We start from the raw sequence: 22,836 nt of genomic DNA, 5'->3' as shown, positions 1-22,836 counted from the left end.
TCACTCACACAAACGGTGGCCTCCTGGTTCCCATAGTCATTTCCTGGTAGAGGGCAACTGTCCCCGGGGCACACAGCCATGCCTGCCCAGGCTGTGCCTTTCAGGAGGACTCTCCCAGGTGTCCCTGGGCCAGCTGACCCTGTGGACGCTCATCCCACAGGCCATTGTTTTAAACCATCTGGACGTTACAAAGGAAAATAAACATTTTGCATCCCAGAGGGATTTTGCAAGTTGGTATACTAAGTGGCAATCACAAAGCAGTTGTTGAAATGTCCTAATTCTGCTAATGTCTTTAAAACAAAAAGAGTGAAGGTTACCGGTTTTCCAGAACATCTCATCAGCTCTTTCCCACGAGCTGCCTTTCCAGATTCCAGAAGCTAACCATACAGAGGGGCCAACATCTCAAAACTTAGTTCACATAAAGGACCTTAGCAACATGGTCTCAAAGCTCTGGTTTATACTGAAGCACCTTGTCCTGGAGTCCTGGCTCCAGCTCCCCGCCTCACCCACTGAGGTTGCTGCAAGGCTTAGCAGGAAACGTTTGTCCGCTGCACCAGGGTCTTGAACTTGCAAGAGAAGCAGACCTTATATGTGTCCACATCTGGCCCTAAATCCACTGGACAAAAAAGGGCTCACTTGTAAAAACAATCTTGAGCTGCCACGTGTGGGGACCTTGCGGCCCACTTCTGACCAAGCCAGCAACTCTCCTACCCACTGCCTTTCCCCGCTGTCGGCCAGCTGAAGCAGTGCACGGCTGGCTGTCCCCCCAGGTCAGCCAGGCACGGCCCGTGCCCCCATCGCCTCATCTGTGAGCTGAGGGAAGAGCCATCGCATCCCACCGGGTCACCCATGCTGGAGGGTGAAGGCCCAGGACCTTGGCAGTGTCTCCCATAGCTTGTCTCAGCCCTGCAATCCGTCTATCTGTCCTGGGTGGTTCAGTGGGCATGCCCATGAAGCCATCTCCATGACAGCTGGACTGGGCCCCCCATGTCCCCTCTGTGTTCCAGGACCAGCATGGTGCACATCTGCGAATGGGATGAGGCACCCCCATCATGCGTGGTTCTCTGACAGATCATTTCCAGCAGCTTCTGGATGCTTCTCAGGCCAGCCTCCTCCCTTCTCCACACGCTGCCCACTTGCCAGTCAGCTCACAGAAAGCCAAGCATGAAAAAACTCTCAAGTTTTATAAAAACATCACATGCCTCCATATTTTCTCCAAGAAGTTCTATAGGATCTTCAGGTCTCCAGCTGTTGTTGCCATTTACTCAGTCATGTCTGACTCTGACCCCGTGGACTGTAGCCCACCAGACTCCTCTGTTCGTGTAATTTTCTAGGCAAGAATACTGGAGGAGGTTGCCACTTCCTTCTCCAGGGGATCTTCCCAACCCAGGGATCAAACCCACAGCCCCTGCCACATCTCCTGCATTGGCAGGCAGGTTCTTTACTGCTGAGCCACCAAGGAAGCCCACATGTCTCCAGACCTTTCTGCTATTGTTCTGAGGATGAGTAAAGAAAAAAAAGCAAAATATCCTTAAAATCACAGTGCAAAATCGTTTTGCAATTCCCCTTTAAAGAACCTAGAATCTGGTGAAAATGATAGAAGAGTTGACAATGACTTAAAAAAACAAAAACAGAACTCACATCAGCTTTAAAAAAAACAGCACTTTATTTTAATAAAGAGTAAGAGAGATCAGTCATGGGTCATGGTGGAGAGTTCTGACAAAACGTGGTCCAGTGGAGAAGGGAATGGCAAACTACTTTAGTATTCCTGCCTTGAGAACCCCTTGAACAGTATGAAAAGGAAAAAAGATAGGACACTGAAAGATGAACCCCCCAGGTCGGTAGGTGCCCAATATGCTACTGGAGATCAGTAGAGAAATAACTCCGGAAAAAATGAAGAGACAGAATCAAAGCAAAAACAACACCCAGTTGTGGATGGGACTGGTGATGGAAGTAAAGTCTGATGCTGTAAAGAGCAATATTGCATAGGAACCTGGAATGTTGGGTCCATGAATCAAGGCAAATTGAAAGTGATCAAACAGGAGATGGCAAGGGTGAACGTCGACATTCTAGGGATTAGCAAACTAAGATAGACTGAGATGGGTGAATTTAACTCAGATGACCATTATATCTACTACTGTGGGCAGGAATCCCTTAGAAGAAATGGAGTAGCCATTATAGTCAACAAAAGAGTCTGAAATGTATTACTTAGATGCAATCTCAAAAATGACAGAATGATCTCTGTTCATTTCCAAGGCAAACCATTCAATATCACAGTAATCCAAGTCTATGCTCCAACCAGTAAAGCTGAAGAAGCTGAAGTTGAACGGTTCTATGAAGACCTACAAGACCTTTTAGAACTAACACCCCAAAAAGTCCTTTTCATTATAGGGGACTGGAATGCAACAGTAGGGAGTCAAGAAATACCTGGAGTAACGGGAAAATTTGGCCTTGGAATACAGAATGAAGCAGGGCAAAGGCTAAGAGAGTTTTGCCAAGAGAACGCACTGGTCATAGCAAACACCCTCTTCCAACAACACAAGAGAAGACTCTACACATGGACATCACCATATGGTCGACACTGAAATCAGACTGATTATATTCTTTGCAGCCAAAGATGGAGAAGCTCTATACAGTCAGCAAGAACAAGACCAGGAGCTGACTGTGGCTCAGATCATAAACTCCATATTGCCAAATTCAGACTTAAATTGAAGAAAGTAGGGAAACCCACTAGACCATTCAGGTATGACCTAAATCAAATCCCTTACAACTATACAGTGGAAGTGACAAATAGATTCAAGGGATTAGATCTGATAGAGTGCCTGAAGAACTATGGACGGAGGTTTTTGTTCACGTCCTTCTTGTACAGGAGGCAGTGATCAAGACCATCCCCAATAAAAAGAAATGCAAAAAGGCAAAATGGTTGTCTGATGAGGCCTTAAAAATAGTTGAGAAAAGAAGAGAAGTTAAAGGCAAAGGAGAAAAGCAAAGATATACGCATTTGAATGCAGAGTTCCAAAGAAGAGCAAGGAGAGATAAGAAAGCCTTCCTCAGTGATCAATACAAAGAAATAGAGGAAAACAATAGAATGGGAAAGACTTGAGATCTCTTCAAGAAAATTAGAGACACCAAGGGAACATTTCATGCAAAGATGAGCACAATAAAAGACAGAAATGGTATGGACCTAACAGAAGCAGAAGATATTAAGAAGAAGTGGCAAGAATACACAGAAGAACTATACAAAAAAGATCTTCACGACTCAGATAACCACAATGGTGTGATCACTCACCTAGAGCCAGACATCCTGGAATGCGAAATCAAGTGGGCCTTAGGAAGCATCACTATGAACAAAGCTAGTGGAGGTGATGGAATTCCAGTTGAGCTATTTCAAATCCTAAAAGATGATGTTGTTAAATTGCTGCACTCAATATGCCAACAAATTTGGAAAACTCAGCAGTGGCCACAGGACTAGAAAAGGTCAGTTTTCATTCCAATCTCAAAGAAAGACAATGCCAAAGAATGTTTAAATTACTGCACAATTGCACTCATCTCACATGCTAGCAAAGTAATGCTCAAAATTCTCCAACCCAGACTTAAACAGTACGTGAACGTGAACTTCCAGATGTTCAAGCTGGATTCAGAAAAGGCAAAAAAACCAGAGATCAAATTGGATCATCGAAAAAGCAAGAGAGTTCCAGAAAAACATCTACTTCTGCTTTATTGACTATGCCAAAGCCTTTGTGTGGATCACAACAAACTCGGGAAAATTCTTAAACAGATGAGAATATCAGACCACCTGATCTGCCTCCTCAGAAATCTGTATGCAAGTCAAGAAGCAACAGTTAGAACTGGACATGGGACAACAGACTGGTTCCAAATATGGAAAGGAGTACGTCAAGGCTATATATTGTCACCCTGCTTATTTAACTTATATGCAGTGTGCATCATGAGAAATGCTGGGCTGGATGAAGCACAAGATGGAATCAAGATTGCTGGGAGAAATATCAATAACCTCAGATATGCAGATGACACCACCCTTATGGCAGAAAGTGAAGAGGAACTAAAAAGCCTCTTGATGAAAGTGAAAGAGGACAGTGAAAAAGTTGGCTTAAAACTCGGCATTCAGAAAACATAGATCATGGCATCCAGTCCCATCACTTCATGGGAAATAGATGGGGAAACAGTGACAGACTTTATTTAGGGGGGCTCCAAAAACACTGCAGATGGTGACTGCAGCCATGAAATTAAAAGACTCTACTCCTTGGAAGGAAAGTTATGACCAACCTAGATAGCGTATTGAAAAGCAGAGACATTACTTTGCCAACAAAGGTCCATCTAGTCAAGGCTATGGTTTTTCCAGTGGTCATGTATGGATGTGAGAGTTGGACTGTGAAGAAAGCTGAGCACCGAAGAATTGATGCTTTTGAACTGTGGTGTTGGAGAAGACTCTTGAGAGTCCCTTGAGACAGCAAGGAGATCCAACCAGTCCATCCTAAAGGAAATCAGTCCTGAATATTCATTGGAAGAACTGATGCTGAAGCTGAAACTCCAATACTTTGGCCACCTTATATGTAGAACTGACTCATTTGAAAAGACCCTGATGCTGGGAAAGATTGAAGGCGGAAGGAGAAGGGGACGACAGATGATGAGATGGTTGGATGGCATCACCGACTCAATGGACGTGAGTTTGAGTAAACTCTGAAAGTGGGTGATGGACAGAGAGGCCTGGCGTGCTGCAGTCCACGGGGTTGCAAGGAGTCGGACATGACTGAGTGACTGAAGTGAACTGAAAAGAGATTAGTAAACTTTTTAACGAAATCAAAAATAGTTTTTCAGCATATTAAAGATGTGTGCTTTGACAGTCATTGGAGCAAAGTCTAAAACCTATTTTTATCTGACTAAACTTCAGAAAACAGGTCTATTATCCTTAAAAATGGAGTTCTGGCTTTGTTGGCCCAACTAGAGAAGCCAGTCCTCCCAGGGTTGTTCTGTGGGCTCATGTGAATTTCAGCACATCCAGAACCTGCATTAAGTCTCGCTCACACCACACCTCCCTCACCCCCACACAATGGCCACAGGAAGGATTAACAGGCATTCCCTGGCTTTCAGATTTTAAATCAGAGACTCCTACAGTTGCAAGCCCACTAGGTTGGCTGAGCTGGAGCAGTCCTATCCCCCAGCCCCAGTTGCTCTCACTTCTCAAAGGCAGGGTTGCCTTTTCCTCCTGAGATTCTCACTCAGTGAGGGGACCCAGGCTGGGAGAAAAAGAGTAGAGAGAGTAGAGAGAAAATTCTCCTCCCCACCCAGGAGAGTGAATGAGAAGCCAAGACCCTCACCAGCGCCCCTCCCCAAACTGCCTGGTGTCTACCCCGACTGTGGGATTGACTCTGCCCTGGAGACCCATAGTACACACCGTGTCTGTCCAGTCCTGACTACACCAATCCAGCAAAATAGTGTTAGCTTTCTTAGGAAAATTGTTCACATGCTTATTTCTGTACATTTTATAATTATTATTAGAGCACAGTTGACTTACAATGGCATATTAGTGTCAGGAGTACAGCAAAATGCTTCAGGAATATAATATTCACTCTTTTCCAGATTTTTTTCTCACATGGGTTATCACACAATATTGAGTATAGCTCCCTGTGCTATAGAGTAGGTCCTTATTAGTTCTATATTTTATATGTATATTTTATAAGGTCTTCCCTGTAGCTCAAATGGTAAAGAATCTGCCTGCGGTGCAGCAGACCCGGGTTGGATTCCTGGGTCAGGAAGATCCCCTGGAGAAGGAAATGGCAACCCACTCCAGTATTCTGGCCTGGGAAATCCCATGGACAGAGGAGCCCGGCGGGCTACAGTCCATAGGGTTGCAACGAGTCAGACACGACTGAGCGATTAACACGCCACAGTGTGTATATGTTAATCCCAATCTCCTAATGTATCACTTTTCTGTTGTTTCTCCTTTGGTAACCAAATCTTTGATTTTTATATCTGTGAGTCTGATTGAATTTCATTGTTGCTGCTGTTCAGTCACTTAGTCACGTATAACTCTTTGAGACCCCATGGACGGCAGCACAGCAGGTTTCCTGTCCTTCACTATCTCCCAGAGTTTGCTTAAACTCATGTCCATTGAGTCAATTATGCAACCTTCGTGTCCTCTGTTGCCCCTTCTCTTCTTGCCCTCAATCTTGTCCAGCACCAGGGTCTTTTCCAATGAGTCAGTTCTTCGCATCAGGTGGCCAAAGTATTGGAGCTTCAGTTTCAGCATTGGAGCTTCCAGTGAATATTCAGGGTTGATTTTGCTTAGGATTGACTGGTTTGATCTCCTTGCACTCCAAGGGGCTCTCGAGTCTTCTCCAGAACAGTTTGAAGCATCAGTTCTTTGGCACTCAGTCTTCTTTATGGTCAAACTCTCACATCCATAGATGACTACTGGAAAAATCATTGCTTTGACTGGGCGGGCCTTTGTTGGCAAAGTAATGTCTCTGCTTTTTAATATGCTGTCTAGGTTTGTCAGAGCTTTTCTTCCAAGAAGCAAGCATCTTTTAGTTTCATTCATGGCTGCAGTCACCATCTGCAGTGTTATGGAGTCCAAGAAAAGAAAGTCTCTCACTGTTTCCATTGTTTCCCTGTCTATTTGCCATGAAGTGATGAGACTGGATGCCGTGATCTTAGTTTTTTGAATGTTGAGTTTTAAGCCAGCTTTTTGACTCTCCTCTTTCACTTTCATCAAGAGGCTCTTTAGTTCCTCTTCACTTTCTACCATAAGGGTGGTGTCATCTGCATATATCTGAGGTTATTGATATTTCTCCCAGCAATCTTGATTCCAGCTTGTGATTCATCCATCCTGGCATTTTACATGATGTACTCTGCATGTAAGTTAAATAAGCAGGATGAAAATATACAGCCTTGACATACTCCTTTCCCAATTTTGAACCAGTCCATTGTTCCATGTCCACTTACAACTGTTGCTTCTTGATCTGCATACAGGTTTCTCAGGAAGCAGGTAAGGTGGTCTGGTATTCCCATTTCTTTCAGAATTTCCCACAGTTTGTTGTGATCCACACAGTCAAAGGCTTTAGCGTAGTCAATGAAGCAGAAGTAGATGTTCTTTTGGAATTTCCTTGCTTTTTCTATCATCCAACAGATGTTGGCAATTTGATCTCTGATTTCTCTGCCTTTTCTAAATCCAGCTTGTACATATGAAAGCTCTTGGTTCACATATTGTTGAAGCCTAGCTTGAAGGATTTTGAGCGTTGCCTTGCTAGCATGTAAAATGAGCCCAATTGCACAGTAGTTTGAATGTTCTTTTGCATTGCCCTTCTTTGAAATTGAAATGAAAACTGATCTTTTTCAGTCCTGTGGCCACTGATGAGTTTTCCAAATTTACTGGCATATTGAGTGCAGCACTTCCACAGCATCATCTTTTAGAATTTGAAATGGCTCATCTGGAATTCCATCACCTCCACTAACTTTATTCATAGTAAGGCTTCCTAAGGCCCACTTGACTTCATATCCCACCATGTCTGGCTCTAGGTGAGTGACCACACCATTGTGGCTATCTGGTTCATTAAGACCTTTTTGTATAGTTCTTCTGTATATTCTGGCCACCTCTTCTTAATCTCTTCTCCTTCTGTTGACATTTCTATCCTTTATAGAATCTATTTTGTATTAAATGTTTCCTTGGTATCTCTAATTTCCTTGAAGGGATCTCTAGGCTTTCCTATTCTATTGTTTTCCTCTATTTATTTGCATTGTTCACTTAAGAAGGCTTTCTTATTTCTCCTTGCTATTATCTGGAACTCTAAATTCAGATGGGTATATCTTTGCTTTTCTCCTTTGCCTTTCACTTTTCTTCTTTTCTCAATTATTTGTAAGTGCTCCTCAGAAAACCATTTTGCCTTCTTGCATTTCTTTTTCTTGCAATGGTTTTGGTCACCAGCTCCTGTACAATAGTGCAAACCTCCATCCATAGTTCTTCAGGCACTCTGTCTACCAGATGTAGTCCCTTGAATCTATTCATCACCTCTACTGTATAATCAGAATGTGGTCCACTGGGGAAGAGAATGGCAAACCACTTCAGTATTCTTGCCTTGAGAACCCCATGAACAGTATGAAAAGGCAAAATGATAGGATACTGAAAGAGGAACTCCCCAGGTCAGTAGGTGCCCAGTATGCTACTGGAGATCCATGGAGAAATAACTCCAGAAAGAATGAAGAGCTAGAACCAAAGCAAAAATAATACCCAGCTGTGGATGTGACTGGTGATAGAAGCAAGGTCTGATGCTGTAAAGAGCAATATTGCATAGGAACCTGGAATGTTAGGTCCATGAATCAAGGCAAATTGGAAGTGGTCAAACAGGAGATGGCAAGAGTGAACATCGACATTCTAGGAATCAGTGAACTAAAATGGACTGGAATGGGTAAATTTAACTCAGATGACCATTATATCTACTACTGTGGGCAGGAATCCCTTAGAAGAAATGGAGTAGCCATCATGGTCAACAAAAGAGTCCGAAATGCAGTACTTGGATGCAATCTCAAAAATGACAGAATGATCTCTGTTTGTTTCCAAGGCAAACCATTCAATATCACAGTAATCCAAGTCTGTGCCCCAACCAGTAATGCTGAAGAAGCTGAAGTTGAATGGTTCTATGAAGACCTACAAGACCTTTTAGAACTAACACCCAAAAAAGATGTCCTTTTCATTATAGGGGACTGGAATGCAAAAGTAGGAAGTCAAGAAACACCTGGAGTAACAGGCAAATTTGGCCTTGGAGTACAGAATGAAGCAGGACAAAGGCTAAGAGAGTTTTGCCAAGAGAACACACTGGTCATAGCAAACACCCTCTTCCAACAACACAAGAGAAGACTCTACACATGGACATCACCAGATGGTCAACACTGAAATCAGACTGATTATATTCCTTGCAGCCAAAGATGGAGAAGCTCTCTACAGTCAGCAAAAACAAGACCAGGAGCTAACTGTAGCTCAGATCATGAGCTCCTTATTGCCAAATTCAGACAAATTGAAGAAAGTAGGGAAAACCACTAGACCATTCAGGTATGACCTAAATCAAATCCCTTATGATTATACAGTGGAAGTGAGAAATAGATTAAAGGGACTAGATCTAATAGATAGAGTGCCTGATAAACTATGGACTGAAGTTCATGACATTGTACAGGAGACAGGGATCAAGACCATCCCCATGGAAAAGAAATGCAAAAAAGCAAAATGTCTGTCTGGGGAGCCCTTACAAATAGCTATGAAAAGAAGAGAAGTGAAAAGCAAAGGAGAAAAGGAAAGATATAAGCATCTGAATGCAGAGTTCCAAAGAATAGCAAGAAGAGATAAGAAAGCCTTCCTCAGCAATCAATGCAAAGAAATAGAGGAAAACAACAGAGTGGGAAAGACTAGAGATCTCTTCAAGAAAATTAGAGATACCAAGGGAATATTTCATGCAAAGATGGGCTCGATAAAGGACAGAAATGGTATGGACCTAACAGAAGCAGAAGATATTAAGAAGAGGTGGCAAGAATAGACAGAAGAACTGTACAAAAAAGATCTTCATGACCAAGATAATCACGATGGTATGATCACTTATCTAGAGCCAGACATCCTGGAATGTGAAGTCAAGTGGACGTTAGAAAACATCACTACGAACAAAGCTAGTGGAGGTGATAGAATTCCAGTTAAGCTATTTCAATCCTGAAAGATGATGCTGTTAAAGGGCTGCACTCAATATGCCAACAAATTTGGAAAACTCAGCAGTGGCCACAGGACTAGAAAAGGTCAGTTTTCATTCCAATCCCAAAGAAAGGCAATGCCAAAGAATGGCAATGCAAAGAATGCACAGTTGCACTCATCTCACAGGCTAGTAAAGTAATGCTCAAAATTCTCCAAGCCAGGCTTCAGCAACACATGAACCGTGAACTTCTAGATGTTCAAGCTGGTTTTAGAAAAGGCAGGGGAACCAGAGATCAAATTGCCAACATCCGCTGGATCATGGAAAAAGCAAGAGAGTTCCAGAAAAACATCTATTTCTGCTTTATTGACTATGCCAAAGCCTTTGACTGTGTGGATCACAATAAACTGTGGAAAATGCTTCAACAGATGGGAATACCAGACCACCTGACCTGCCTCTTGAGAAACCTATGTGCAGCTCAGGAGGCAACAGTTAGAAATGGACATGGAACAACAGACTGGTTCCAAATAGGAAAAGGAGTACGTCAAGGCTGTATATTGTCACCCTGCTTATTTAACTTATATGCAGAGTACATCATGAGAAACGCTGGGCTGGAAGAAGCACAAGCTGGAATCAAGATTGCCAGGAGAAATATCAATAACCTCAGATATGCAGATGACACCACCCTTATGGCAGAAAGTGAAGAGGAACTAAAAAGCCTCTTGATGAAAGTGAAAGAAGAGAGTGGAAAAGTCGGCTTAAAGCTCAACATTCAGAAAACTAAGATCATAGCATCTGGTCCCATCACTTCATGGGAAATAGATGGGGAAACAGTGTCAGACTTTATTTTGGGGGGCTCCAAAATCACTGCAGATGGTGACTGCAGCCATGAAATTAAAAGACGCTTACTCCTTGGAAGGAAAGTTATCACCAACCTAGATAGCATATTCAAAAGCAGAGATACTACTTTGCCAACAAAGGTCCGTCTAGTCAAGGCTATGGTGTTTCCAGTGGTCATGTATGGATGTGAGAGTTGGACTGTGAAGAAAGCTGAGCACCAAAGAATTGATGCTTTTGAACTGTGGTGTTGGAGAAGACTCTTGAGAGTCCCTTGGACTGCAAGGAGATCCAACCAGTCCATCCTAAAGGAGATCAGCCCTGGGATTTCTTTGGAAGGAATGATGCTAAAGCTGAAACTCCAGTACTTTGGCCACCTCATGCGAAGAGTTGACTCATTGGAAAAGACTCTGATGCTGGGAGGGATTGGGGGCAGGAGGAAAACGGGATGACAGAGGATGAGATGGCTGGATGGCATCACTGACTTGATGGACATGAGTTTGAGTGAACTCCGGGAGTTGGTGAATGACAGGGAGGCCTGGCATGCTGCGATTCTTGGGGTCGCAAAGAGTCGGACATGACTGAGTGACGGAACTGAACTGAACTGAGTGGCCTAGTGGTTTTCCCTTTTTTCAATTTGAGCCTCAATTTTGTAATAAGGAGCTGATCATCTGAGCCACAGTCAGCTCCAAGTCTTGTTTTTCCTGACTCTTTAGAAGTTCTCCATCTTTGGCTGCAAAGAATACAGTCTGATCTCAGTATTGACCATCTGGTGATGTCCAAATGTAGAATTGTTTCTTGTGTTGTTGGAAGATGGTGTTTGCTATGACCAGTGCATTCTCTTGGCAAAACTCTGTTAGCCTTTGCCCTGCTTCATTTTGTACTCCCAGGCCAAACTTACCTGTTACTCCATTTATTTCTTGACTTTCTAATTTGTCATTCCAGTCCTTTATGATGAAAAGGACATCTTTTTTGGTTAGTTCTAGGAGGTCTTGTAGATCTTCATAGAACCATTCAACTTCAGTTTCTTTGGCATTAGTGGTTCAGGCACAGACTTGGATTACTGTGATATTGAATGGTTTGCCTTGGAAACAAACAGAATCATTCCGTCATTTTTGAGATTGCACCCAAGTACTGCATTTAGGATCACAACAAACTCTGTGGATCACAACAAACTGTGGAAAATTCTTAAAGAGATGGGAATACCAGACCACCTGACTTGCCTCCTCAATCTGTACGCAGGTCAGAAAGGAACAGTTAGAACTGGACATGGAACAACAGACTGGTTCCAAATATGCAAAGGAGTACATCAAGACTATATATTGTCACCCATATGCAGAGTACATCATGAGAAACACCGGGCTGGATGAATTGCAAGCTGAAATCAAGATTGCTGGGAGAAATATCAATAGCCTCAGATACATGGATGACACCACCCTTATGGCAGAAAGTGAAGAGGAACTAAAGAACCTCTTGATGCAAGTGAAAGAGGAGAGTGAAAAAGTTGGCCTAAAACTCAACATTCAGAAAACTAAGATCATGGCATCCAGTCCCATCACTTCATGGCAAATAGATGGGGAAACAATGGATACAGAGAGAAACTTTATTTTTGGGGGCTCCAAAATCACTGCAGATGGTGACTGCAGCCATGAAATTAAAAGATGCTTGCTCCTTGGAAGAAAAGTTATGACCAACCTAGACATCATATTAAAAAGAAAGATGTTACTTTGCCAACAAAGGTCCACCTAGTCAAAGCTATGGTTTTTCCATTAGTCATGTATGCATGTGACAGTTGGACTATAAAGAAAGTGGAGCACCAAAGAATTGATGCTTTTGAACTGTGGTGTTGGAGAAGACTCTTGAGAGTCTCTTGGACTGCAAGGAGATCCAACCAGTCCATCCTAAAGGAGATCAGTCCTGAATATTCATTGGAAGAACAGATGCTGAAGCTGAAACTCCAATACTTTGGCCACCTGATGTGAAGAACTGACTCATTTGAAAAGACCCTGATGCTGGGAAAGATTGAAGGCGGGAGGAGAAGGGGACAACAGACGATGAGATGGTTGGATGGCATCACCGACTCAATGGACATGAATTTGAGTAAACTCTGAGAGTTGGTGATGGACAGGGAGGCATGGCGTGCTGCAGTCCATGGGGTCGCAAAGAGTCGGACACGACTGAGTGACTGAACTGAACTGAACTGCATTTCAGACTCGTTTGTTGACTATTGGGCTACTCCATTCCTTCTAAGGGATTCTTTCCCACAGTAGTAGATACAATGGTCATCTGAATTAAATTCACCCATTCCAGTCCATTTTAGTTCACTGATTCCTAAAATGTCAATGTTCACTCTTGCCATCTCCTGTTTGACTACTTCCAATTTTCCTTGATTCGTGGACCTAACATTCCAGGTTCTTATGCAATATTGTTCTTTACAGCATCAGATTTTACTTCCTTCACCAGTCACACCCACAGCTGGGTGTCCTTTCCACTTTGGCTTATCCTCTTCATTCTTTCTGGAGCTATTTATCTGCTTTCCCCCTGTAGCATACTGGACACCTACCGACCTGGGGGGCTCATCTTTTTGTGTCATATCTTTTTGACCTTTCATACTGTTCATGGGGTTCTCAAGGCAAGAATACTGAAGTGGTTTGCCATTCCCTTCTCCAGTGGACCACGTTTTGTCAGGCCCTGACTAGCAGGGCATGCCCTTCAGCTGCTCCATGTAGCTGGATGACATGACCGGCACCCTGGTTGTCCCACTGCTGGTCCTCACTGAGTGTATACACCTTCATCAAGCTGTTGGATGTTGGTCAACATACTGCCCAGGGGTCAAGGCAGAGGCCCTGCTGGAGTTGCAGGGAAGGGGGTCTGGGGAAGGCTGGAGCCAATGTTGGAGGACGCCCAGGAGCAGAGGGCACCCCAGCCTCATGGCTGCTGCTGGCCACCCTGGGGCCAATCTGCCCAGTTTCTTAAGATAGGTTCATTTGTGCCATATTTTAGGCTCCAGATATAAGTGATATCATGATATTTGTTTTTCTCTGACTTACTTCACTTAGTATGATCATCTCTAGGTCTATTCATGTTGCCACAAATGGCATCATTTCATTCTTTCTTATGGCTGTAATATTCCACTGTGTGTGTATACCACGTCTTCTTTCTCCATTCCTCTGTCGATGGACACTTAGGTTGCTTCCATGTCTTGGCTGTTGTGAATAGTGCTGCAGTGAATATAGGGGTGCATGTTGCTTTTCAACTTATAGTTTTGTCTGGATATATGCCCAGGACTGAGATTGCTGGGTCACATGGTGACTCTATTTTTAGTATTTTAAGGAGCCTCCATACTGTTCTCCATAGTGGCTGCACCAACATACATGTCCATCAACAGTGTAGGAGGGTTCCCTTGTCTCCACAGCCTCTCCAGCATTTATTGTTTGCATACTTATTGTTGATGGCCTTTCTGACTGGTGTGAGGTGATACTTAATTGTGGCTTTGATTTGCACTTCTCTAATAATTAGTGATCCAGTGGATGTTGGCAATTTGATCTCTGGTTCCTCTGCCTTTTCTAAATCCAGCTTAAACATCTGGAAGTTCTCAGTTCATGTATTCTTGAAGCCTCGCTTGGAGAATTTTGAGCATTACTTTACTAGTGTGTGAGATGAGTGCAATTGTGCGGTAGTTTGAGCATTCTTTGGCATTGCCTTTCTTTGGGATTGGAATGAAAACTGACCTTTTCCAACATCCTCTGGATCATCAAAAAAGCAAGAGAGTTCCAGAAAAACATCTGTTTCTGCTTTATTGACTATGCCAAAGCCTTTGGCTGTGTGGATCACAATAAACTGTGGGAAATTCTGAAAGAGATGGGAATACCAGACCACCTGACATGCCTCTTGAGAAACCTATATGCAGGTCAGGAGGCAACAGTTAGAAATGGACATGGAACAACAGACTGGTTTCAAATAGGAAAAGGAGTACATCAAGGCTGTATATTGTCACCCTGCTTATTTAACTTATATGCAGAGTACATCATGAGAAACGCTGGGCTGGAAGAAGCACAAGCTGGAATCAAGATTGCCAGGAGAAATATCAATAACCTCAGATATGCAGATGACACCACCCTTATGGCAGAAAGTGAAGAGGAACTAAAAAGCCTCTTGATGAAAGTGAAAGAAGAGAGTGGAAAAGTTGGCTTAAAGCTCAACATTCAGAAAACTAAGATCATGGCATCTGGTCCCATCACTTCATGGGAAATAGATGGGGAAACAGTGTCAGACTTTATTTTGGGGGGCTCCAAAATCACTGCAGATGGTGACTGCAGCCATGAAATTAAAAGACGCTTACTCCTTGGAAGGAAAGTTATGACCAACCTAGATAGCATATTCAAAAGCAGAGATACTACTTTGCCAACAAAGGTCCGTCTAGTCAAGGCTATGGTTTTTCCAGTGGTCATGTAGGGATGTGAGAGTTGGACTGTGAAGAAAGCTGAGTGCCAAAGAAATTGATGCTTTTGAACTGTGGTGTTGGAGAAGACTTTTGAAGAGTCCCTTGGACTACAAGGAGATCCAACCAGTCCATGCTAAAGGAAATCAGTCCTGGGTGTTCACTGGAAGGACTGATGCTGAAGCTGAAACCAATACTTTGGCTACCTCATGCGAAGAGTTGACTCATTGGAAAAGACCCTGATGCTGGGAGGGGTTGGGGGCAGGAGGAGGAGGGGACGACAGAGGATAGATGGCTGGATGGCATCATCAGCTTGATGGACGTGAGTCTGAGTGAACTCCGGGAGTTGGTGATGGACAGGGAGGCCTGGCGTGCTGATTCATGGGGTCGCAGAGTCAGACACGACTGAGCGACTGAACTGAACTGAATAATTAGTGATGTTGAACACTTTTTCATGTGCTTTTTGGCCATATGTCTTTGGAGTAATGTCTATTTAGATCTTCTCTCCTTTTTCTGATTGGGGTTTTGTGGTTGTCGCTTTTCTGATACTGGGCTGCAAGAGCTCTTTGTAAATTTTGGAGATTAATCCCATGTCAGTCACTTCATTTGCAAACATTTTCTCCCACTTTGTGGGCTGTCCTTTCGCTGTTTATGGTTTCCTTCACTCTGCAAAAGCTTTTAAGTTTAATTAGGTCCCATTTATTTTTGTTTTTATTTTCATAAATCTAGGTGGATCAACAAAGATACTGCTGTGATTTATCTGAGTGTGTTACACCTGTTTTCCTCCAGTTTTATGGTGTGTGGTCTTACATGTAGGCCTTTGATCCATTTTGAGTTTTTGTGTATGCTGTTAGAGAGTACTCTGCTTTCACGCTCTTACATGGAGCCGTCCAGTTTCCCCAGCCCCAATTACTTGAAGAGACTGCCTTTTCTCCAGTGTATATTCTTGCCTCCTTTGCCACAGATTAGTTACCCTAAGTACCTGGGGGGCCTATCTCTGGACTGTCTATCCTGTTCCACCCTGTACTTCTTTTTGTACCAAGACCATATTGATTTCATTACCGTAGCTCTGTATCGATGGTACAGTCACAAGTGAGGGAGCCAGATTCCTCGGGCTGTTTTTCTCTGGGAGGTGGCAGGGAGGTTCAATAGGGAGGGGACATATGTGTACCTATGACTGATTCATGTTGATGGATGGCAGAAACCAATATTGATTTGGGTTTGGGGGATATTTTGTGTTTCCATACAAATTTTAAAATGTTTTGTTCTAGTTCTGTGAAGAGTGCCATTGGTTATCGAACGCTTTCGAATCACGAAGGTGACTAAGTGGTTGCAGAGGCGTGTGCCATCCTGTGCAGAGGAAGCCATGAGCCAAGCAGGCCGCTGTCCTCGGGCTTCTGCCTGGCTTCTCGTGAGTGTCACAATTGAGGGTGGACACACGGACACACTTCTGGGGAGTAGAGGCATGTTCTTTGCTAGCAATAGGGTAAGTTCTCCCAGGACTAAAACTGGGACGTCTCCACTGAAATTATACTGTGTTGAAGGGCAGAATTTGATGTGTAGTGGGGTTATCGTAAAAAGTTTCGTGTGTTTTACCACAATTTTTATTTTTTACTAGTATATAGTTTTCTTTTTTATAATGTATTTTTAACTGGAGGATAATTACAATGTTGTATTGGTTTCTGCCATCCAGCAACATGAATCAGCCCCAGGTATACATATGTCCCCACCCTCTTAAACCTCCGTCCCACCTCCCACCTCTCCAGCTGGTCACAGAGCAGGGGATTTGAGCTTTGTGTCGAAAAGCAAACTCCCATATGTAAAATAGATAGCTAGTGGGAATTTTTTTTAACTTATTAGCCAGTGGGACCTTTTCTTAAAATTTTGCTTGATTTTATTAAAAAGTATAGCTGACTGGCATGTTTTTAATTTTTGCTATACAACACAGCGATTCAGTTATATTTCTTCATGTTGAATATAGTTCGTGTTATACAGTGGGACCTCGTTTATATATTCTGTATCCAAGTTTCCGTCCGCTAACCCCAAACTCCATCCCTCCCTCATCACTGCCACCTTGGCAGCCACAAGTCAGTGTGTCTGAGTCTCTTTCTGCTTTGGTGACAAGTTCGTGTCATATTTTAGATTTCAATGTAAGTGGTATCATATGGTATTTATCTTTCTCTAACTGTACTTAGTGCAATAATCTCTAGGCCTATCCATGTTGCTGCAAATGGCCTTATTTCCTTCCTTTTCTATGACTCATGTCCCACTGTGTGTGCATATATAAATGCATACATATATATATCTCATCACAGCTTCTTGTCCACGCATCTCATGGTGGACACTTAGGTTGCTGCCATGTCCTGGCTGTTGTGAATACTGCGCTGAGTATAGGGGTACAGGGATCTTTGCAAAGTATAGCTTTGTTTGCATACGTGCCCAGGAGTGCGACTGCAGGATGCTGAAAGCCCTGTTTTTAGTGTTTTAAGGAACCTCTGCACTGTTCTCCACAGTGGCTGCCCCAGTGGACGTTCCCAACAGTGTAGGAGGGTTCCCTTCTCTCCACGCTGAGCAGGGTCATCTTTGACCCCCAAGGAGCACTAGGGCCAGAGGACCAGTGTCGTGGTGAAAAGCAGACACATCCCATCCAACGTCCCCGAGCCGCCCTCACACATCCCACACCCCCGGCCCATGAATGGCGTGACTGAATCAAAGGCACAATCAAAAAGTCTATTCCATCCAGTTATTTTTGAACCTGGGGTTTATATTCTTGCCCACTTTATATATAAAAGATTCAAGACAGTTTACAATAGGACCATTAATTTAAAAAAGATAATGAAAAGTACAAATATTTTAAAAATAGGTCAAACCATTGAAAAGGAAAGAGTTGTATGTTGGATGATTTAATTACAGAAATGAAAAATAAATTCAGCTCTAAGTTTCCTGGCAACAAGGGCCCAAGAGGGAAGTTTTCATCATCTGAAGATGGAGACACCAGCTCACCTGGCAGGGAGATACGTGCCTGACACCAAATTCTAGGACGAACACGCCTTCTTCCGAAGAGCCAGGAGTTCTGCTTTCACTTATGAAAGGCGGGCTGGTATCCAAGTGTTTTTAAATCTTATCAACATGCTTAAAGGTAAGGAGACACTTCACTGAATCAAGCCCGTGGAATCCTAACTCTAGCTCTAACCAAAGATAAAAACAAAAGTGGTCTTCTGCTTTTCCAGAATTGCTTTCCTGGAAACAGCTACCTGCTAGTAAAACTGAATGCCAGTCTCTGGAAACATCAGGTAGCCCCAAATGCTGAAAGAGTCATAGCAACTAACGATGATCAGAGAGAAACGCAGGAAAGAATGTCCTAACCGCAGGACACAGCTCAGCCTCCAGAGCATCTGCTTGAGTTTCGATGCTTCTACCTGAGTGACAGAAGTGGGCACGGTGCTGTTCCCCGTCGGGTCCTCAGGATGCCCTTACTGAACGAAGAGCAGGGTGAAGCCCTCCACCCCCGGCAGGGGCCTCCACATCTGATGGTAATTGTAATAATGAGATTCTAGCTGTTGGGGGTGGGTGGGTGGCAGTGCCCTGGAGACTTAAACTGTGATCTGTTGGTTTTCTCTGAAGAAAGGTCTCTGGTGGGAGGCACAGATCTCTGGAAACATCCGGAAGACCTGGTCTGGTGGGGGCTCCTCGGGGGCCTGCATCAAGGATCCGGGGCCGCAGCCCTTCCCCGCTTCTTCCACCAGCTGCCGGACATATAGCTGCTCCACCTGGGACATCAGCGGACAGGTCAGAGACGAAGCAGGGGAGGGGGGCTCTCTGTGCACCTGGTACAGAGCTGTCACCCAGAACCTTCGGGACCCCCAGAGAGCACGCCACACCCTCCCAGCAGTGTCCCAGGCTGGTGAGCCGGGGCCCACAATTCCACCCGTGGGGTTCACTTCTGACTAGAGCTCACCAGGGCTGGCAAAACCCTCATCTATCGCCTAGACCTTAAGAAAACTGAACTGGGAGACTTTCTGAAAAGGTGGTTTCGAGTTTTAAAAAAAACTGAGTGGAAACCATGTAGATTTTGAGAGTCCTAGAACCTGAGAATTTAGTTCAGAGGTGAAGAGGATCCTCTTGCCCACTTAGGGTCTCACCCATGCTTGCTCACACGTGAGTCCCTGTCCCTGTGGCCTGGGCCCACCCTGCTCTCACCTGGACAAGGATGAGCTTGGAGCGCAGTGGGGTTGTGTCCGGAAACTCCTCTCCGAAGCATAGCACCACTCTGCTGTCGGGCAGCCGGCTCTGGCTGTTGTAGAACTGCTGCAGCTCTGTGGATGGAGCAGGGGGTCGGGGGAGGTAAGGGGGTTTGGTGAAGCCCGGCCACCCACCCCCTTGGCTAGATGGAGTCAGGGCTCTTGCACCTACGCCCGCCCACCCTTCCAGGTCCCTTCTCTAGGAAGCCCCCTAGGAGGTGTCTGGCGGCGGCTGCTGCTGCTACAGAGAGAGGATCAGGGTTCTGGGAACTGGCAGGAGCCTCAGGACCAGAGTGAGTGATCCTCCGGCCTGAGCTTCCAGGGGGAGGTCCCGCAGTGGGAGCCTAACCACCCACCTCACAGGCAGCAGCAGCCCCAGGCAGCGCTCCCATGCTGCGTGTACAAGGTCAGCATGTCTCACAATGTGGACACAGCCCCTGGGGGCCTTGTTGCCAAGATGTGGATTCTGACCCCACTGGCCGGAGGTGGGGCCTGAGACTGTTCCTCCCAGCTCCCCGGCAAGGGGACAGCCCACAGCAGCGGGCGAGGCTCTCAGTGCTGTGACTCCCTCAGCGGTGCCCCCTCCAAACGGAGGGGTCAGGAAGGAGGGGCCCGGATGGCTCGGGGAGAACCGGCAGGGCTCAAAGGCAGGGGCACCCCAGCCCAGGCCCCTCAGCAGGCCACCCCTGGACGCAGACAGGAGGGAGGCGTGTGGGCACTGACCTCGGAAGAACTGGCTGGTGTCGAAGACCCTGACCACCTCGTCGCGCTCCAGCTTGTTGGGCCGGTCGCGGGCGGGCGCGGCGTTCCCGCTGTAGAACACACGGCCCTGGCACAGCCGCTTGACCAGCACGCCCTGCCTGCTGCTGTGCAGGAGGACACCGCGCTCCAGGTGCCCAAACAGCTTCCGCGTCACCTGCCGCTGCCGCTCGCTGGGGATGGCGTCGGCCGGTGGGAAGCGCACCAGCTCCAGGCCCTCGGGCCCATACAGCTTCCCGCCCAGCGGGCCAGGCTGACCCAGCGACAGGCGGCAGCCCTCGGAGCACGTGGTGGTGGTCTGGCCCACCAGCTTGCCCCCGTAGTAGAAGCTGATGACCATCTGGGAGAAGGCTGTGGGGAGACGGGGATGGTCAGGGGGCGGGGCGGGGCGGGGGGCACCATCCCTGCTGTGCCCACCTGTCCCGAGTCTGCCTTCCCAGGAGGATGGGAGGGGCTGGCCCTCTGCACCTGGGGCCTCCTCACTTTCTGGGGAACTTCATGCACCCCTTCTAAAAATAACATTTTTATAAGCGTGAATAAATACCAAGCATCACCAAGGAAGCCAGTGAGTCAAAGTAGTAATATTTACTGTGGTACCCCCCACCCCACTTCTGTCTCTCAACTGCTGTAATTTACAAGTCACAGCTGAGGGTCAACTGTGTTCATTTCTTAGGAAAACAGCTCCACCCCACAGGCACCGCTACAGCACTGATAAACCACAGCATGCAATGCTGGACTACAACGTGTGCACGTGTATATACATACATATAAATGTGCCTATGTACGTACACACACACAGTACTGCCCACATTCATAATGGAAGGAAACGCTGGATATGATTTCCAGGTTAGGGAAAGCAAAGATGTAATGTGTTTCCTGAAAAATTCCCAGTTGCTTTGGGGTTGCCTGAATTTCCAATTAAAAATCTCAAACCTTTCATCCAAACCTATTCTTGGGAAGAAGTCTGAAAAGTACTCAATTTAAGGCAATGTTTCCCAAAACGTGCCACACATAAGATTACCATGGGGGGAGGAGTGGAGACAGCATTTAATGAAAAGGTTATCCCACTTTCCACACACTCTCAGTGTCTAGTCACCTCAGGAAGAACACCCCAGTGCGATGCTGATGAGTCTTAACAATGCCGCCCACCTCCCTCAGACCAGACAGAGGCCGTGAGCCATGGGGGCGGACGGCGCAGGGTCTGGGCTCCCCTGAACCTGCTGTGGCCTCGCCTTCCTACTGAGAGCAAGCACAACTGGTTCTGTTTTACAGGCAACGATGGATGGTCTCCACTTAAGTTTAAATTGTAAAAGTGAGATTGACTGACAAAAAACGCAGGACATTGATAGTAGTCTAGGCAACACCCTGATGTGAGAACCGATGGCAAAGGTGGGGCCTCAAGTGACTAAGGTTGGGGCACCTCTGCGGTGGGAGTGAACAGAGCATCAGATCCTAGGGACCACCCCTTCCCCAGAGGGACCCGTATTGTAATAGGCCTCAGTAACTCCCAGCATCTGCTACAACCACACACACACTACCGATGGGCCTGGGGCCCCAGCCCCGCCAAGGGCCACCTGTGGAGCCACACCAGCCGTGGATGGCCCAACTCCACTGCGTCCCCGAATGTATGCGATGTTCCAACTACCTGCCCCACTGGCGGGGGTGGCCCCGCAGGCGGCCAGCTGCCAGGCCCGGGTGGACCCTCGCGCTGGGCTCTGCGCAAGGAACCTGCTCAGGTGGAGGCTGCCTGCTGCAGCCGCAGGCGCCATCTTCTCCCACAGTGCAGCTCAGCGGTCCCGGCGCACACACTGTTGGGGTCTTTGGGTGCCCTGGTCCACCTCATTTACTTGACTTTCGGGAAACTGAGCCCCTGGGGCTCTGCGCCTGTGTCCCCAGCCCACGTCTCATCCCCTCCCCCCGCGCCTCGTCTGCACACCCAACACTCCCTCCCCTCCAGAGCAGTGCCGACCTTTGTCCCAAGTGAACAGAACACTCCCGCTCAACTGTCACCACTCTGCCCCTTGGCCTTGTCATCACCGAGGCCTTATCTCTCACCAGCGCCTCTGACCGTGTGAACGTCTGCCGCACAGGTGCTCCGGAGAGGCCGGGGCAGGGGCGAGGGGGTGGGGAACCCAGGAGGGCCTGAGCAAGGACATGCACCCACCTCAGCCCTGCAGAAGGGGCCCCGAGGAGAAGCGCCTCAGCACGGCCCCCGAGGAGCCCACCACAGCCCTGCCCTGCTCCTGGAGGACGGCCCTGCTGGGGGACAGTCTGACCACGGCAGTGGCGCAAAGACGCCAGGAGCAAGGACCCTGGGACCCGGCCACCTGATGCGGGGGCCCAGCCAGGGGTTGGGGCAGGGGGTCCCCTGCTCCGTGCCTCAGTCTCCCCGTCAGCAAAGTGGAGACGACAGCCCCGCCAGGTGGCTGAGGGCCATGGGAGTGTGTCTGCCTGGCATGAGTGAGCACCGTGTCAGCGGTGGCTCCATGAACTGGGATGACACGGAGCTGAGAGCCGAATCCCGTCACAGCCCCACTCTCAGCTGTGCCAGGTGCCGTGCCCCGGCCTCGCTGAGTCCTTGCACCCACCCGAGGACGAGGCCATCACACCAGCCTCCAGGCGGGGGACGCGTGCACAAGGTGACGGGCTAGCCCTGACCACACAACTGCTAGGTGGGGACCTGGCCCCAGCCCTCCCCGGCAGGCTGCCCCACGTCCACGGCGCCGTCCGCTCCAGATGTCGCCGTGACCCCGGCCACCACACGGACATAGCGCACGCCAGCACACAGGCACATGTGGACCGCCGGCGGCAAGGGCCCTGAACACACATGCGCTGCCCACGTTTTGTATGGAAGGTTTCACACAGAAACCCA

The 22,836-nt window shown here is 46.7% G+C and overlaps 1 protein-coding gene across 3 annotated transcripts in view; it reads right to left on the bottom strand.

Annotated features, from left to right (window-relative positions):
- Window positions 1-17,707: 17,707 nt before the first annotated feature.
- Window positions 17,708-22,836, bottom strand: part of IRF8 (interferon regulatory factor 8) — a 558,308-nt gene continuing 553,179 nt past the window's right edge. For all 3 annotated transcript variants that reach the window (XM_055553938.1, XM_055553937.1, XM_055553939.1), the window contains 3 exons: window positions 19,929-20,315; window positions 19,165-19,280; window positions 17,708-18,734 (listed from right to left, as the gene is read on the bottom strand). In XM_055553938.1, coding sequence (XP_055409913.1) covers window positions 18,558-18,734; window positions 19,165-19,280; window positions 19,929-20,315 — 680 coding nt within the window. In that variant the 3' untranslated portion in view covers window positions 17,708-18,557. The remainder of the gene's footprint in view (window positions 18,735-19,164; window positions 19,281-19,928; window positions 20,316-22,836) is intronic.

Source organism: Bubalus kerabau, chromosome 17 (assembly GCF_029407905.1).
Source record: "Bubalus kerabau isolate K-KA32 ecotype Philippines breed swamp buffalo chromosome 17, PCC_UOA_SB_1v2, whole genome shotgun sequence".
Classification (NCBI taxonomy): domain Eukaryota; kingdom Metazoa; phylum Chordata; class Mammalia; order Artiodactyla; family Bovidae; genus Bubalus; species Bubalus kerabau.
Note: the sequence above shows the minus strand (reverse complement) of the source record. Positions and strands in the feature narration are given on the sequence as shown.